Raw genomic sequence first — 14,922 nt, 5'->3', positions numbered from 1 at the left:
CATACATGATTCCAAACATTTTCTTTACAAATAAATAACTGAAAAGTGGGGTGTGCATAATTATTCAGCCCTCTTTGGTCTGAGTGCAGTCAGTTGCCCATAGACATTGCCTGATGATTGCTAATGACTAAATAGAGTGCACCTGTGTGTAATCTGATGTCAGTACAAATACAGCTGCTCTGTGACAGCCTCAGAGGTTGTTTAAGAGAATATTGGGAGCAAACAACACTATGAAGTCCAAAGAACCCACCAGCCAAGTCAGGGATAAAGTTGTGGAGAAATTTAAAGCAGCCTTAGGCTATAAAAAGATTTCCCAAGCCTTGAACATCTCACGGAGCACTGTTCAATTGATCATTCAGAAATGGAAGGAGTATGGCACAACTGTAAACCTACCAAGACAAGGCCGTCCACCTAAACTCACAGGCCGAACAAGGAGAGCACTGATCAGAATGCAACCAAGAGGCCTATGGTGACTCTGGACGAGCTGCAGAGATCCACAGCTCAGATAGGGGACTCTGTCCATGAGACAACTATTAGTCGTGCACTGCACAAATTTCGCCTTATGGAAGAGTGGCAAGAAGAAAGCCAAAGTTAAAAGAAAACCATAAGAAGTCCCATTTTGCAGTTTGCCAGAAGCCATGTTGGGTACATAGCAAAAATGTGGAAGAAGGTGCTTTGGTCTGATGAGACCAAAATTGAACTTTTTGGCCAAAATGCAAAACGCTGTGTGTGGCGGAGATGTAACACTGCACACCACTCTCAACACACCATCCCAACTGTCAATATGGTGGTGGCAGCATCATGCTCTGGGGGTGCTTCTCTTCAGCAGGAACAGGGAAGATGGTCAGAGTTGATGGGAAGATGGATGGAGCCAAATACAGGGCAATCTTGGAAGAAAACCTCTTGGGGTCTCCAAAAGACTTGAGACTGGGCAGTGTTTCACCTGCCAGCAGGACAATGGCCCTAAACATAAAGCCAGGGCTACAATAGAATGGTTTAAAACAAAACATATTCATGTGTTAGAATGGCCCAGTCAAAGTCCAGCTCTAAATCCAATCAAGAATCTTTGGCAAGAGAGAGCATATCTCACCCATATTGGCCTCTCTTCACTGGCTTCCTGTTAATTCTGGAATAGAATTTAAAATTCTTCTTCTTACTTATAAGGTTTTGAATAATCAGGTCCCATCTTATCTTAGGGACCTCGTAGTACCATATCACCCCAATAGAGCGCTTCGCTCTCAGACTGCAGGCTTACTTGTAGTTCGTAGGGTTTGTAAGAGTAGAATGGGAGGCAGAGCCTTCAGCTTTCAGGCTCCTCTCCTGTGGAACCAGCTCCCAATTCAGATCAGGGAGACAGACACCCTCTCTACTTTTAAGATTAGGCTTAAAACTTTCCTTTTTGCTAAAGCTTATAGTTAGGGCTGGATCAGGTGATCCTGAACCATCCCTTAGTTATGCTGCTATAGACGTAGACTGCTGGGGGGTTCCCATGATGCACTGTTTTCTTTCCTCTTTTTGCTCTGTATGCACCACTCTGCATTTAATCATTAGTGATCGATCTCTGCTCCCCTCCACAGCATGTCTTTTTCCTGGTTCTCTCCCTCAGCCCCAACCAGTCCCAGCAGAAGACTGCCCCTCCCTGAGCCTGGTTCTGCTGGAGGTTTCTTCCTGTTAAAAGGGAGTTTTTTCCTTCCCACTGTAGCCAAGTGCTTGCTCACAGGGGGTCGTTTTGACCGTTGGGGTTTACATAATTATTGTATGGCCTTGCCTTACAATATAAAGCGCCTTGGGGCAACTGTTTGTTGTGATTTGGCGCTATATAAAAAATTGATTGATTGATCTGAAAACCGCTGTTCACAAATGCTGTCCATCTAATCTGACTGAGCTGGAGCTGTTTTGCAAAGAAGAATGGACAAAAAAATCGGTCTTGAGATGTGCAAAGCTGGTAGAGACATACCCTACATGACTGGCAGCTGTAATTGTAGCAAAGGTGGTTCCACAAAATATTGACTCAGGGGGCTGAATAATTAACGCACACCCCACTTTTCAGTTATTATTTGTGAAAAATGTTTGGAATCATGTATGATTTTTTTTTTTGTTCCACTTCTCAATTGTACACCACTTTGTATTGGTCTTTAACTTGGAATTCCAATAAAATAGATTTATGTTTGTGGCTGTAATGTCACAAAATGTGGAAAAGTTCAAGGGGGCTGAATACTTTTTCAAGCCACTGTATAATATATGGTAAATGGACTGCATTATACGAGGGCTGTCAATAAAGTAACGGTCCTTTTTATTTTTTTCAAAAACTATATGGATTTCATTCATATGTTTTACGTCAGACATGCTTGAAACCCTCGTGCGCATGCGTGAGTTTTTCCACGCCTGTCGGTGACGTCATTCGCCTGTGAGCACTCCTTGTGGGAGGAGTCGTCCAGCCCCTTGTCGGAATTCCTTTGTCTGAGAAGTGCTGAGAGACTGGCACGTTGTTTGATCAAAATTTTTTCTAAACCTGTGAGACACATCGAAGTGGACACGGTTCGAAAATTAAGCTGGTGTTCAGTGAAAATTTTAACGGCTGATGAGAGATTTTGAGGTGATTCTGTCGCTTAAGGACTTCCCACGGTGCGAGACGTCGCGCAGCGCTCTCAGCCGCCGTCGTCAGCCTGTTCAAGCTGAAAACCTCCACATTTCAGGTTCTATTGATCCAGGACGTCGTGAGAGAACAGAGAAGTTTCAGAAGAAGTCGGTTTCAGCATTTTATCCGGATATTCCACTGTTAAAGGAGATTTTTTTAATGAAAGACGTGCGGACGGGTCCGCGCGTCGGGACGCAGCCGCCGCGATGCTCCACCACAGGAAAAACACCTCTGTTGAAAGCCTTAATGACAAGTTGGAACATGTCCTGCCTGTTAAACAGTTTCTCATATACTCACTCCACTGAAAGCCATCAAAAGCCGCCTGGATTTTACAAATGGTTATCAACACGGAGGTGTTTTTCCTGTGCCGCCACACCGCGTCGGCTGCGTCCCGATGCGCGGACCCGTCCGCACGTCTTTCATTAAAAAAATCTCCTATACAGTGGAATATCCGGATAAAATGCTGAAACCGACTTCTTCTGAAACTTCTCTGTTCTCTCACGACGTCCTGGATCAATAGAGCCTGAAATGTGGAGGTTTTCAGCTTGAACAGGCTGACGACGGCGGCTGAGAGCGCTGAGCGACGTCTCGCACCGTGAAAAGTCCTTAAAGCAACAGAATCACCTCAAAATCTCTCATCAGCCGTTAAAATTTTCACTGAAAACCAGCTTAATTTTTCGAACCGTGTCCACTTCGATGTGTCTCACAGGTTTAGAAAAATTTTGATCAAACAACGCGCCAGTCTCTCAGCAACTTCTCAGACAAAGGAATTCCGACGAGGGGCTGGACGACTCCTCCCACAAGGAGTGCTCACAGGCGAATGACGTCACCGACAGGCGTGGAAAAACTCACGCATGCGCATGAGGGTTCAAGCATGTCTGACGTAAAAACATATGAATGAAATCCATATAGTTTTTGAAAAAAATAAAAAGGACCCTTACTTTATTGACAGCCCTCGTATAGCGCTTTTCCATCTGCATCAGATGCTCAAAGCGCTATACAATTATGCCTCACATTCACCAAGGTGCTGCCATACAAAGCGCTCACTACACACCGGGAGCAATAGGGGATTCAAGGCCTTGCCCAAGCTGCCCTTAGTGATTTTCCAGTCAGGCGGGGATTTGAACCCATGATCTTCTGGACTCAAGCCCAACACCTTAACCACAAGACCATCACCTCCCCAGTATATAATAATAATAATAATAATAATAATAATATATAAAGTGAAATCTGGAACCGGATCTCCTCCAAATACTGTATCATTTGCCAGCATTAATCAACAAGCAAAACAGAAGAAATACTAAGGTGATTGTTTCCTAATAAAATGACTTAAAACAGTAAAAAGCCTAAAACAAAACTATACCAGTTTACTAGCCATACGAAGGGAAAATAAGTGCGTCTTAAGTCTGGACTTGAAAGTCTGTACATAATCTGACTGTTTTATTGATGCAGGGAGATCATTCCACAGAACAGGGGCACGATAAGAGAAATTATTACCTGCAGACTTCTTATTCACCCTAGGGACACAAAGTAGTCCTGCACCCTGAGAATGCAAAGCCCGGGCTGGTACGTAAGGTTTAATTAGGTCAGCTAAGTAGGGAGGTGCCAGTCCATGAACAGTTTTATAGACTAGTAGCAGAACCTTAAAATCTGATCTCACTGGGACAGGAAGCCCGTGAAGGGATGCCAAAATGTGTGTAATGTGGTCGAACTTTCTGCTTCATGTCAAAGGTCTGGCTGCAGCATTTTGAACCAATTGGAGAGCCCTAATGCTAGACTGCGGTCAACCAGAAAATAGAACATTGTAGTCGTCCAATCTAGAAGAGATAAACGCATGGATCAGGGTCTCAGCATCAGCCATAGACAGGATGGGACGAATCTTTGCTATATTTCGCAGGGTGGAAGAAAGCAGTTCCTCGTAATATTTCTAATGTGGAGGTCAAAGGACAATGTAGGATCAAAAATTACCCCAAGGTTCCTCACTTTGTCAGTGTGATGTATGACACACGAGCCGAGGCTGAGCGTTAACTGGTCAGATTGATGCCCATGTCTCACTGGACTAAGAACCATCATTTCAGTCTTATCAGAGTTCAAAAGTAGGACATTTCTAGACATCCAACTTCTCACTGCTGCAAGGCAATCTTCTAAGGATTTTATGTGAATGAGATTACCAGCAGTTAGGAAATTTCTAGACATCCAACTTCTCACTGCTGCAAGGCATCTTCTAAGGATTTATGTGAATGAGATTACCAGCAGTTATTGGCATGTATAACTGAGTATCATCAGCATAGCAGTGAAAGGTAATCCCAAAACACCATAATATATGCCCAAGGGTGCTATATAAAGGGAGAAAAGCAGGGAGCCTAAGACAGACCCCTGTGGAACCCCAAATTTCATGTCACTAAGGTTAGAGGTAGTGTTACTGTACAAAACACAGTGAGAACGACTGGTCAAGTATGACGTCAGCCTAGCAAGGGCACTCCCAGTAATCCCAAAATGATTTCCAGCCTATCAAGTAGAATATGATGATCCACGATATCAAATGCAGCACTGAGATCTAACGGCACCAGAAGCGTGATGGTGTCCGAATCCATTGTAAGTAGAAGATCATTCACCACTTTAGTGAGAGCCATCTCTGTGGAATGATATTTTCTAAAAGCAGACTGCAGTGGCTCAAAAGATTATTCTCAGTAAGATAGTCCACGAACTCCCGTGACACCACTTTTTCCAGAATTTTAGAGCAAAATGATAGATTTGATATCGGCTGATAGTTTTCAATACACTAGGGTCAAGATTAGGTTTCTTAAGTAATGGTTTAATCACTGCAGATTTTATTCTTCTGACCATGGCAATGTGTAATATCCTGAGCAGGGCGGAGAATCAGATGCTCAAGCGCATTATATTTGTGACCACCGACAGCTAATAAGCTAAACCTAGATTTATAAATAAGAGCAACGCCCCCGCCTTGCTTCGCATCTCGAGGGACGTGACTAAATGTATATGCTGGTGGGCAGGCCTCATTTAAGGGGAGGACAGCTGTACGTTTAAGCCAGGTTTCACATAACCCAATCACATCTAAGTGATGATCAATAATTTGATCATTAATCAACAATGATTTTGAGGACAGTGATCTTATGTTAATGAGACCCAGTCTAAGGACCTCAATGTGGTTGACAGTTGAACTGTTTGGATTTAGGGGTGGTTCCATAGTAGCATATATAAGATGCCTAGAAGTAGGTTTAGGTTTGTGACATTCCACGCCTGTTGTAGGTAGCAGACATGAAATCTTTGCTATTGTTGGAACAACCACTGGGCCATCCTCAATTTCAACATCATCCAATGTTGTAATGGGTATTAAGTTTGCAAAGCATAGCCCTCCATGATTTTTATGGGCACGTCTACGGAAGCAGGCCACAGTCTCAACTTGTTGATTTTTCCCTCCCTGGCAGATAAACTGCACTATCACCATAGTGCCTTTTCTGCACTAATTTCCCCGCTAAGCTAATGGATTCCACACCCACATTGTTATGAGCCTTGCAGGGTCTCTAATCACCTGCTTCATGACCTGCGTAAATTCCTAATGTTACCCCTCCCTGTAGAGCTCTATCTATCTTCGCAGACAAGATGGCGGTGCCTTCCCCAATAGGGTGGAGGCCGTCCGGCATCAGCAAGCCACGGTGGCCTCAGAACGAAGGCCAGTTATCAATAAAGCTAAAGCCTTGCTGTCTACAAAATTGTGCCAGCCACCTATTTAACGATGTCAGCCTGCTAAACGCCTCATCAGTACCCCGGCAGGGGAGGGGACCAGAGACTATTAATCGATGCCGACACATCTTTCTGGCAAGGTCACAAGTCCTCTCTTTGTCCATTTTGTGACCTCTGAGTGCTTCATCCTGACATCATTGGTGCCAACGTGAATAACTATGTGACTATATCTCATGTCATGTTCCTTAGTCTGTCTTCCCTTTTGCATCGTCAGCAGCCTAAGATGGGATGCAGTGTCAGGAGCTCTGGCCCCAGGAATACATTTAACGTCAGCCGGCATCTGTAACCTGACTTTGCGGGTGATAGAATCCCCTATCACTAAAGTCCGGTGTTTCGGCCTGGAGACAGGAGTGGAAGTCACTTGTGGGCTCAAAGAATTCACATCAGGCAATTCCAAGGGGGAGAACCGATTCACAGTTCGCAGTGGCGAATGTGATCGGGGTACCACAACCGGCACCAAGCCCTACGGGGCTTCCTCTGCCGAGCCGCAGTCCAAAAGCCATCCTCCACAGCCGGCATTTGTAGACTGATGCTAATGTGCTTGCAAGCTGGCCCAACACTAACCTCATCTGGGTGCCCTTAACATCTAACTCCACTGAGCTAAGAAGCTGCTCTAACTTACAGACACGGCTCTCTAAGATAGTCATCCCATCTTCCAACATCATGCAGGATTTCCTTAGGGTTTAAAGTAGGTAAAGTTGTCTACTTTGTGCACTAAGAAATTCAAGATTATAGCCAAGCAAGCATGAGCTAACCAATAATGGATAAGCTAACCACTCCTAAGGCTCACACAGGATCCACACAGACGTAAATAAATGAATTAAAATTCACAGCAGTTACACTGAAAAAGTAGCAGAAGTGTTAGACTTGTAGGAACGATAACAGTAAAAAGAAACAGTAAAAAAAACTGCTACAAGTAAACCACTCCTAATATTTACACGAGAGTAAAGTACTAAGCTAAATTCACAGCAGTTACACAAAAAACTAACAGAAGTATAAAAAAAATGGGGGGGGGGTCGAACTAGCTAATGCAAGCTAACCGCTAGCGAAAATGGCTAAAATTCAAAGCAGTTACACTGAAAAAACTAACATAAGTATTAAACAGGTTTAAAAAAAAAAAACGCTATAAAGTAACAGCAGGGGGAGGGAGGGAGTCGAACATAGCTAGCGAAGCTAACCGCTAGCGAATGCTAACCTCTAGCGATTCACAACAGGATTGTAGTTAATAAGGTTCAGAGTAGATACTTAACAACCAGAAGAGTGCTAAACAGAAATAAGTAAGGATTAAACACACTCGAAGCCGCGCATTATATGGTTTGAATGCATGACGCGGAGTCTAATACACCAAGACACAAGCGGAGTGACGACACAGAGCGGAGGTGATTATAACAGTGACGTAACTCGCCGAACTATGTGTGCGTATACACGAAAATAATGCACGCCAGTTAGACATGGAATTCTCACTGAACCATGGTGTAAAAGAAACATATACAACTGTGTAAAGTTTAGAAGAGCGTCACAACAGTAGACAATCCGTCAGAAGCAAGTTGCCAGATCTGTGAGCCAGCGTCAGGCATTCTCAGCTTCAATGTCTATCTATAAAGCCTATATAAGTGAAACCTGATCCAGAATACAGATCCGGATCACCTCCAAAAATTTTATGGAGTCTTCCACGGCCTAATATTTATCTGTGTTGAAAATTTTGTCAAAATCCGTGCAGTAGTTTTGACGTAATCTGTGCTACAGGTCAGGAGACAGACTAAATAATAACGCAGATGGTTTTTATTACGTCCTTGGTGGACGTAATAAAGGGTTCTGACAGCATTTGTCCTTAATGGAAATTGTGTAGTTTAAAAAAAAAGTCACAAAAAGTTTGTCTTTTCTTGCACAGTTACAGTGGTGGTCAGATGTATCACCATCATGTTAACGTTGATGAAACAAAAATTAAAAGGCTGGAGGCTCTGTCGCAGCTGAAAAGGTTCTCTGTGTAGGAAAAGCCGAGATTGTTGTTGTTTTTTGAGGTCTTTTTGGCCTCTGAACATGGTTTCCTTGGGAAGGATTTTTGGAAAGTCAAAACTGTAGAAATAATTGACATGCACGGATGGTAAGGTATGAAAAACAAAGAGAAAAAAGCGTCTGTCTACAACACACATCGAGGTATTGCTTCATTCTCTGCACAAGATTCCATTATGCCACCACATCCTTACAAAACCAAATAGTTTGTTACCTGCTGTATTAATGTTTAAAATGCCATTTATGGCACTAAATTATGTTAAATAATTCGAAACTTGGTGTGTTCATTGAATTGTATTGCAATCCCAGCATCAAAAATGACAGACTTTTAATTTCATTTTCATTGCAACCTCAATTGAATGCCAAATAACACATCACAACACACTAACACACACACTCTAAAGCTGGGTACTCAGTAACAATCATGCAAATATGTTTTTGTCTGGTTTGTCCAGGAACACAAGTCCTATGGTTAGAAGTGCAAAGCACCTGTGATAGATGCATATATCTATATCTCTAAGATTGGATGTAAAAGTGATGGGTTTGTATGTGTTATACGAAAGGGGGGCGCTTAATTATTCACACCATCAATTTGGCTTTAGATTTTTATTTCTTTTAATTCATTATGTAGAGATTACTTTTCGCTGTGAGTTTAAAGGGCAGAATTTTAGAAATTTTAAAATAACAAGACAGAATTTTTGTTTGTTTAATGATGTCCTAACAAAAATTACAACGTGTAACAGCTCAAGGGGGCAATAACTTTATCACAGCACTGTCTACTCTCAGACATAGGCATCTCAAGCAAATCACTTCTTAGTTTGAATTCAGTCATCACTGGGCATTCATTGTATTTTATCATGATTGCAACAATTGTCAGCATTCACTGTCTCTCCATACATGGTGCCCCAAGGCTCTCGCCCCTTCTCTTTGCCATATACACAACCTCCCTGTGTTCATTGTCAACTTGTGAAGCTTTACATATCCCTGCTGTGCAGATGATAGCCAACGCTGTCAGTCCTACCAGATGATCTCACTGTCCTTTTGCTGCTCAGATTGAAGCAGTTTGGTGATTAAAGATCTTGCTCAAGGGCAAATTAAAGATTTTCCTCCTGTTTGATGGGAAATGGAACCGAGGATTCTCTGGTTAAGCCAGTCTCTCGAACCTCCAGGCAATTGATCAGTGTTATTTCTATTCTCTAGGGAATGTCTTGTGAAAACACTGACGGAATGTGGATATACTTTTCCACGAGCTCATGGACTCACCCCAAACTGTAAGAAATGCAGAATTACTCAACTGAATGTTTTTTGTATGGTAGCTGAGTTTATTTGCAATTACTGTTCTCTTTATAAATCTAGGTTGGGATCCCAAATTCCAGACTACGTTATTTCTTGATTGCTAAGCTGTTACCCGAGAAGTTTAACTTCAAGACAAGTCCTCCAGGTGAGGTTGTGACAGCAGTTTCATGTGATTTTGTATCACAAGCAAGGTTGGGGTAGGATTACTTTTAAATGTAATCTAAATGTATGTACATACCGGTCTCTTAGATAAAAACCGACCCTTTATTTTTTTTAACTATATGGATTTGAATGACATGCGATTACACCAATCATGCTTGAACCCTCGTGCGCATGCGTGAGTTTTTTCACGCGTGTCGGTGACGTCATTTCCCTGTGGGCAGGCCTTGAGTGAGATGTGGTCCCGCCCTCTCGGCTGAATTCCTTTGTTTCACACGCTGCTGGAGACGGCGCGCGTTGCTTTATCAAAATTTTTTCTGGACCTGTGAGGAATATCCGAGTGGACACTATTCGAGAAATTAAGATGGTTTTCTGTGAAAAGTTTAATGGCTGATGAGAGATTATGGGGTGTTTCTGTCGGTGTAAGGACTTCCCACGGAGCGGGACGTCCTGCAGCGCTTCCAGGCACTGTCGTCGGCCTGTTTCGAGCTGAAAACATCCTAATTTAAGGCTTAATTCACCCAGGACATCGTGAGAGAACAGAGAAGATTCAGAAGAGGCCGGCATGAGGAATTTATGCGGACATTTCACTGTTTAAGGACATTTTTTTAATGAAAGACGTACGCGCAAATTCGCCGAGTCGTTTCCGTGACGACTCGGGCAAATCGGTGTGCGCCGGCGACAGGAAAAACACCTCCGTGTTGAAAACCATTTGTAGAATTCAGGCGGCTTTAATGGCTTTCAACAAGTGAGTAACTGAAAAATTGTTTAACAGCTTGGGCATGTTCCAACTTGCCCGTTAAGATTTCCAACGGAGGTGTTTTCCTGCCGCGACCCCCGCGGTCGGGTCCAGCCGACATGCGACTCTGCCCGCACGTTCTTTCATTACAAAATGACCGTGTAACAATGGAATGTCCGAATAAACTCCTCATGCCGACTTCTTCGGAAAGTTCTCTGTTCTGTGACGACTTACTGGGTCAACAGAGCCTGAAATGTGGAAGTTTTCAACTTGAAACGGCGAGACGCTGCCGCCCTCGAAGCGCAGATCGCCGTCAGGCGCCGTGGACCGTCCTTAAAGCGACACTACCAGACCAAAATCTCTCATCAGCCGTTAAAATTTTACCGAAAACCAGCTGAATTTATGAATGGTGTCCACTCAGTTGTGCCTTACAGTTTTGAAAAAATTTTTATCAAACAAAGCAACAGTCTCTGAGCCATTCCTAAACAATGAAAAAAATCGACGAGCGGGTGGATGACTCCTCACTCAAAGACTGCCCACAGGCGAATGACGTAACCGACAGGCGTGAAAAAACTCTTGCATGCCCCCGAGGGTTCAAGCATGTCTGGATGTAATCAAACGTGATTCAAATCCATATGGTTTTTGAAAAAAATAATAAGGTCGGATACTTTTCTAATAGACCTCGTACATACATGTAATCCACATGTATTCGTTCAAAGTAATCCTACCCAACCTTGATCAGAAGAGACAGAAACATGCTTATCTTCAAATTTGACCTTTTGGCTTTTTACCAGAAGTACTTTATAGAATTTACACAGCACAGTGATGTTGTACAACACTCAGTGTAATTGTGTAGAGTTAGTAATACAATCTGTATATTTCAAAGTATAAAATCCTATCACCCTAATTTGTAAACCTTTGCAGTATTGTGTAAATGTTTCAAGCACACTTACTATGTCTGTAATCATTTCAGAAATAATGAAAAATTGCCACCTATTTAGTATATATAACTATGTAAAATATGGCCATTTTTGTCTTGAGGAATACATGTGTTTTAAAGTGATAATGATGTAGTCTCTAAGCAGTCCATCAAAAATACAGTTGTTTTTTTATAGATTGATTGATTGATGGATTTACGAGGTCTGTTAGAAAAGTATCAGACCTTTTTATTTTTTGCAAAAACCTGATGGATTTGAATCACGTGTGCTTGCATGAGCAAACCTTGTCATTATTGTTTCAGATTTTTTCTTATTTTATTTTTGAGTGATCATCATGTGTTCTTGCTCTCAGGCACCAGACAGCATACTGAACCATCAAAGAAATTGAATATTTCTGTGTTTTATTGTTTATAAAATAGATTTGTACTATTTGATCTAATGAAATTGATTTTTTGAAAAAAGTGCATTTGAATTTTTAGTGTTACAGCATTATGTAGTCATTTCAAATTAGATTTTCTTTTCCACTGATGAGGGGAGAAAACAGCTGTCTGAAAATGTTTTGTGCTTTACACTTTTACACAATACTTAAACTTTTTAATGCCGTTTAAGTAGTTGAATTTCATCACTTGAAAAAAAGATGATCCAAAGGAAACAGATAAAGAGGGCATTATAATCATGTAAATAATATGAGCTGATGATATGAACTCAGGAACATCAAATCAGCATCACATCAAGGCATGTTTCAAAATCTTCAGTCTGTAATGTAAATAGAGACAGAGTACTTGCACAGAGAAATACAGTGACATGAGCAGCTACAGTGAAATTCATAAATGTTTGAACAGTAACAGTTTTTTTTTTTTTTTTTTTTTTTTAACCTCTACACCACCACAGTGGAGGTATAATGGAACCTTCAAGATATGTTTGTAGTATAGGGCTCTTAACTTCAATTCCATGAGGTTCACAAAAGTATGACATTAACTAGTGAGAAATTATGTCCATTTTATAACGAGGTCTGTTAGAAAAGTAGCCGACCTTTTTATTTTGTTCAAAAACCTGATGGATTTGAATCACGTGTGCTTGCATGAGCTAACCTTGAACCTTCGTGCGCATGTTGTGACTTTTTTTTCACTGCCTTTTGGTTGCGTCATTTGCTTGTAAGCAGCCTTTGTTTGAGGATGGGTGGAGTCTCTCTGTGTTTTTTCTTTGCAAGGAAATGGCAGAATGACTGGAGCAGTGCGACTGCATCAAATTTACCAGAAACTGGGGCTACAGCCAGGTGGAAACCATTCGGATTATTCAGACGGCTTTCGGTGATGATGCTATGGGCATCACACAGATTAAGAGGCGGTACAACCGTTTAAAGACGGCCACACAACGGTGGAGAGTGCGCCGCGCTGCGGTCGGAGCCATCAACACACTGAAATGACCAGATCATTTCCAAAGTGAACGCTGTGGTGATGTGGGACCGTCGTGTGACTATCCGAGAAATTGTGGAAGAGGTGGACATCAGCACTTTTTCAGCACATTCCACTGTGACAGAAGATTTTGCCTTGAAAAGAGTTGCAGCGAAATTCATCGGCACGAAGCTGATGGCGCAGCAAAAGCGCCTCCGTGATGAAGTCTCACAGGACATGTTGTGACATGCCCAGCTTGTCCACAATTTCTCGGATAGTCACACGACTGAAAAGCCTCCGAAAGCTGTCTGAATCTTCGAATGGTGGAATGGTAAAATTTGATGCAGTCGCGCTGCTTCAGTCGTTCCGCCATTTCCTTGCAAAGAAAAAAAACGCAGAGAGACTACACCCATCCTCACACAAAGGCTGCTTACAAGCAAATGACGCAACCGACAGGCATGAAAAATTCACGCATGCGCACGAAGGTTCAGGTTGGCTCATGCAAGCACACGTGATTCAAATCCATCAGGTTTTTGAAAAAAATAAAAAGGTTGGATTCTTTTGTAACAGACCTCGTACACAATCCCACCATTTCAGAAGTCAACAGTAATTGGACAACTAACTATGAGGGATTTTTTTTGTTAATACACTTAATCGTTTTTGCAGTTTTCTTTGAACAAGTCAGGGGATAGATACAGGAACATTTCCAAGTCACTGAATGCATCTTGGACTTTGTTTACTATCATTAAGAAATGCACATGTTGTGGTACTGTAAGGTAAATCTGTGTGAAGTAGGCAGTTCTCAGATAATTACAGTGCAAGAAGGAGTGTAGTGAGGGAAGCAACATGCATGGCAACTCTGAAGGAGCTTTAAGTTTATGTGGCTGTGGCTGGAGAACAGTGCAACTTTTGCCTGCTGTATCACCATTTGTGCACCATCATGGTGCAGTGGGACAGAGAAAGACTTTTAGACAAGAAAATGGCAAGTCAAGGCTTGAGTCTCCCATGTGCCTTCTGGCAAACTGTAACTGAAAATTTATTTTTGTGCCACTCCACCATAAAGCTGTGCACAAACGCAAAGTAACATTGTGCAGATAGACAGAATGGCAAAATTCTAAGATGCCTTAAATATGGAGGATGGGGGGAGACAGAAAAGGCGAGATTGTTCCACAGCTTTTTCATCTCCCTGCTCCAACATTGACCTGTCACCACCCGGTGTTCTGTATTGTGAGTTTTGGCAATAATTACCAAGCTCAACTCTCTCTGTATAGGCATGTTACGTCTTCTTGACCTACACAGTGACCATTGTGTTTACGTGTAATCAGAGTGACAGTCTCATGTTGTCTCAGTTTGTTCGTGATTTGGTGTCAAATTTGATTATTACATCAGATTCACTCAACAGCAGTTGTGTAAATTCCGGTTTTTGGCTTAGCATAACATTACGTTCTTAGGCATGGGATCTGTGTCTGCATCTGGAAAATGCGGCTTCTCCAGAGCAACCTACAGTCCTGGAAGAGGAAACTAAGGAGCCACAGGTCCTGTACAAAGTAGAGACAGCAAATCATGCCAAGAGGAAACTGCACCAGAATAGCAATCTATCAGTCAGACAGATCCAAGACTTCCTTGAACTGCCGATGGATGCGGACCTGTCACCCTATCTCCTTCCTCCTAAAACTCTGCTGCGTTATGCGTTGCTCTTGGACATTGTCAAGCCTACATGCAGGAGGTCTGTTTGCTTTAACCAAAGGGTGAGTAGTACAGTAACATCATGTGCCCATGGCATTGTCTGTCTCATATTGTGTAACACAGTAGGAACACTGTTTTGCTGCTGTTCCACAGCCATAGGTTTGCCAACTGGCTAATTATTTGTATTTCTTATATAACCTGTCAAAAGTCAAATTTTATTTACGACCCCCAATTCCAATGAAGTTGGGATGTTGTGTAAAATGTAAATAAAAACAGAATACAATGATTTACCAT

The 14,922-nt window shown here is 42.2% G+C and overlaps 1 protein-coding gene and 1 long non-coding RNA gene across 2 annotated transcripts in view; one reads left to right on the top strand and one right to left on the bottom strand.

Moving 5' to 3' along the window:
- The window catches only part of trdmt1 (tRNA aspartic acid methyltransferase 1), a 45,922-nt gene that overhangs the window by 18,177 nt on the left and 12,823 nt on the right, over positions 1-14,922 (top strand). Inside the window, 5 exon segments of the mRNA XM_034172823.1 lie at positions 9,617-9,656; positions 9,658-9,687; positions 9,773-9,862; positions 14,394-14,681; positions 14,683-14,690. Coding sequence (XP_034028714.1) covers positions 9,617-9,656; positions 9,658-9,687; positions 9,773-9,862; positions 14,394-14,681; positions 14,683-14,690 — 456 coding nt within the window.
- LOC117512674 lies at positions 24-2,252 on the bottom strand. Its single transcript, XR_004561356.1, has 2 exons — positions 1,915-2,252; positions 24-900 (listed from the first exon to the last, which is right to left on the bottom strand). It is a non-coding gene; the product is annotated as an uncharacterized LOC117512674 (long non-coding RNA).

Source organism: Thalassophryne amazonica, chromosome 1, assembly GCF_902500255.1.
Source record: "Thalassophryne amazonica chromosome 1, fThaAma1.1, whole genome shotgun sequence".
Lineage (NCBI taxonomy): Eukaryota > Metazoa > Chordata > Actinopteri > Batrachoidiformes > Batrachoididae > Thalassophryne > Thalassophryne amazonica.
This window is presented reverse-complemented; position numbering and strand designations above follow the sequence as displayed.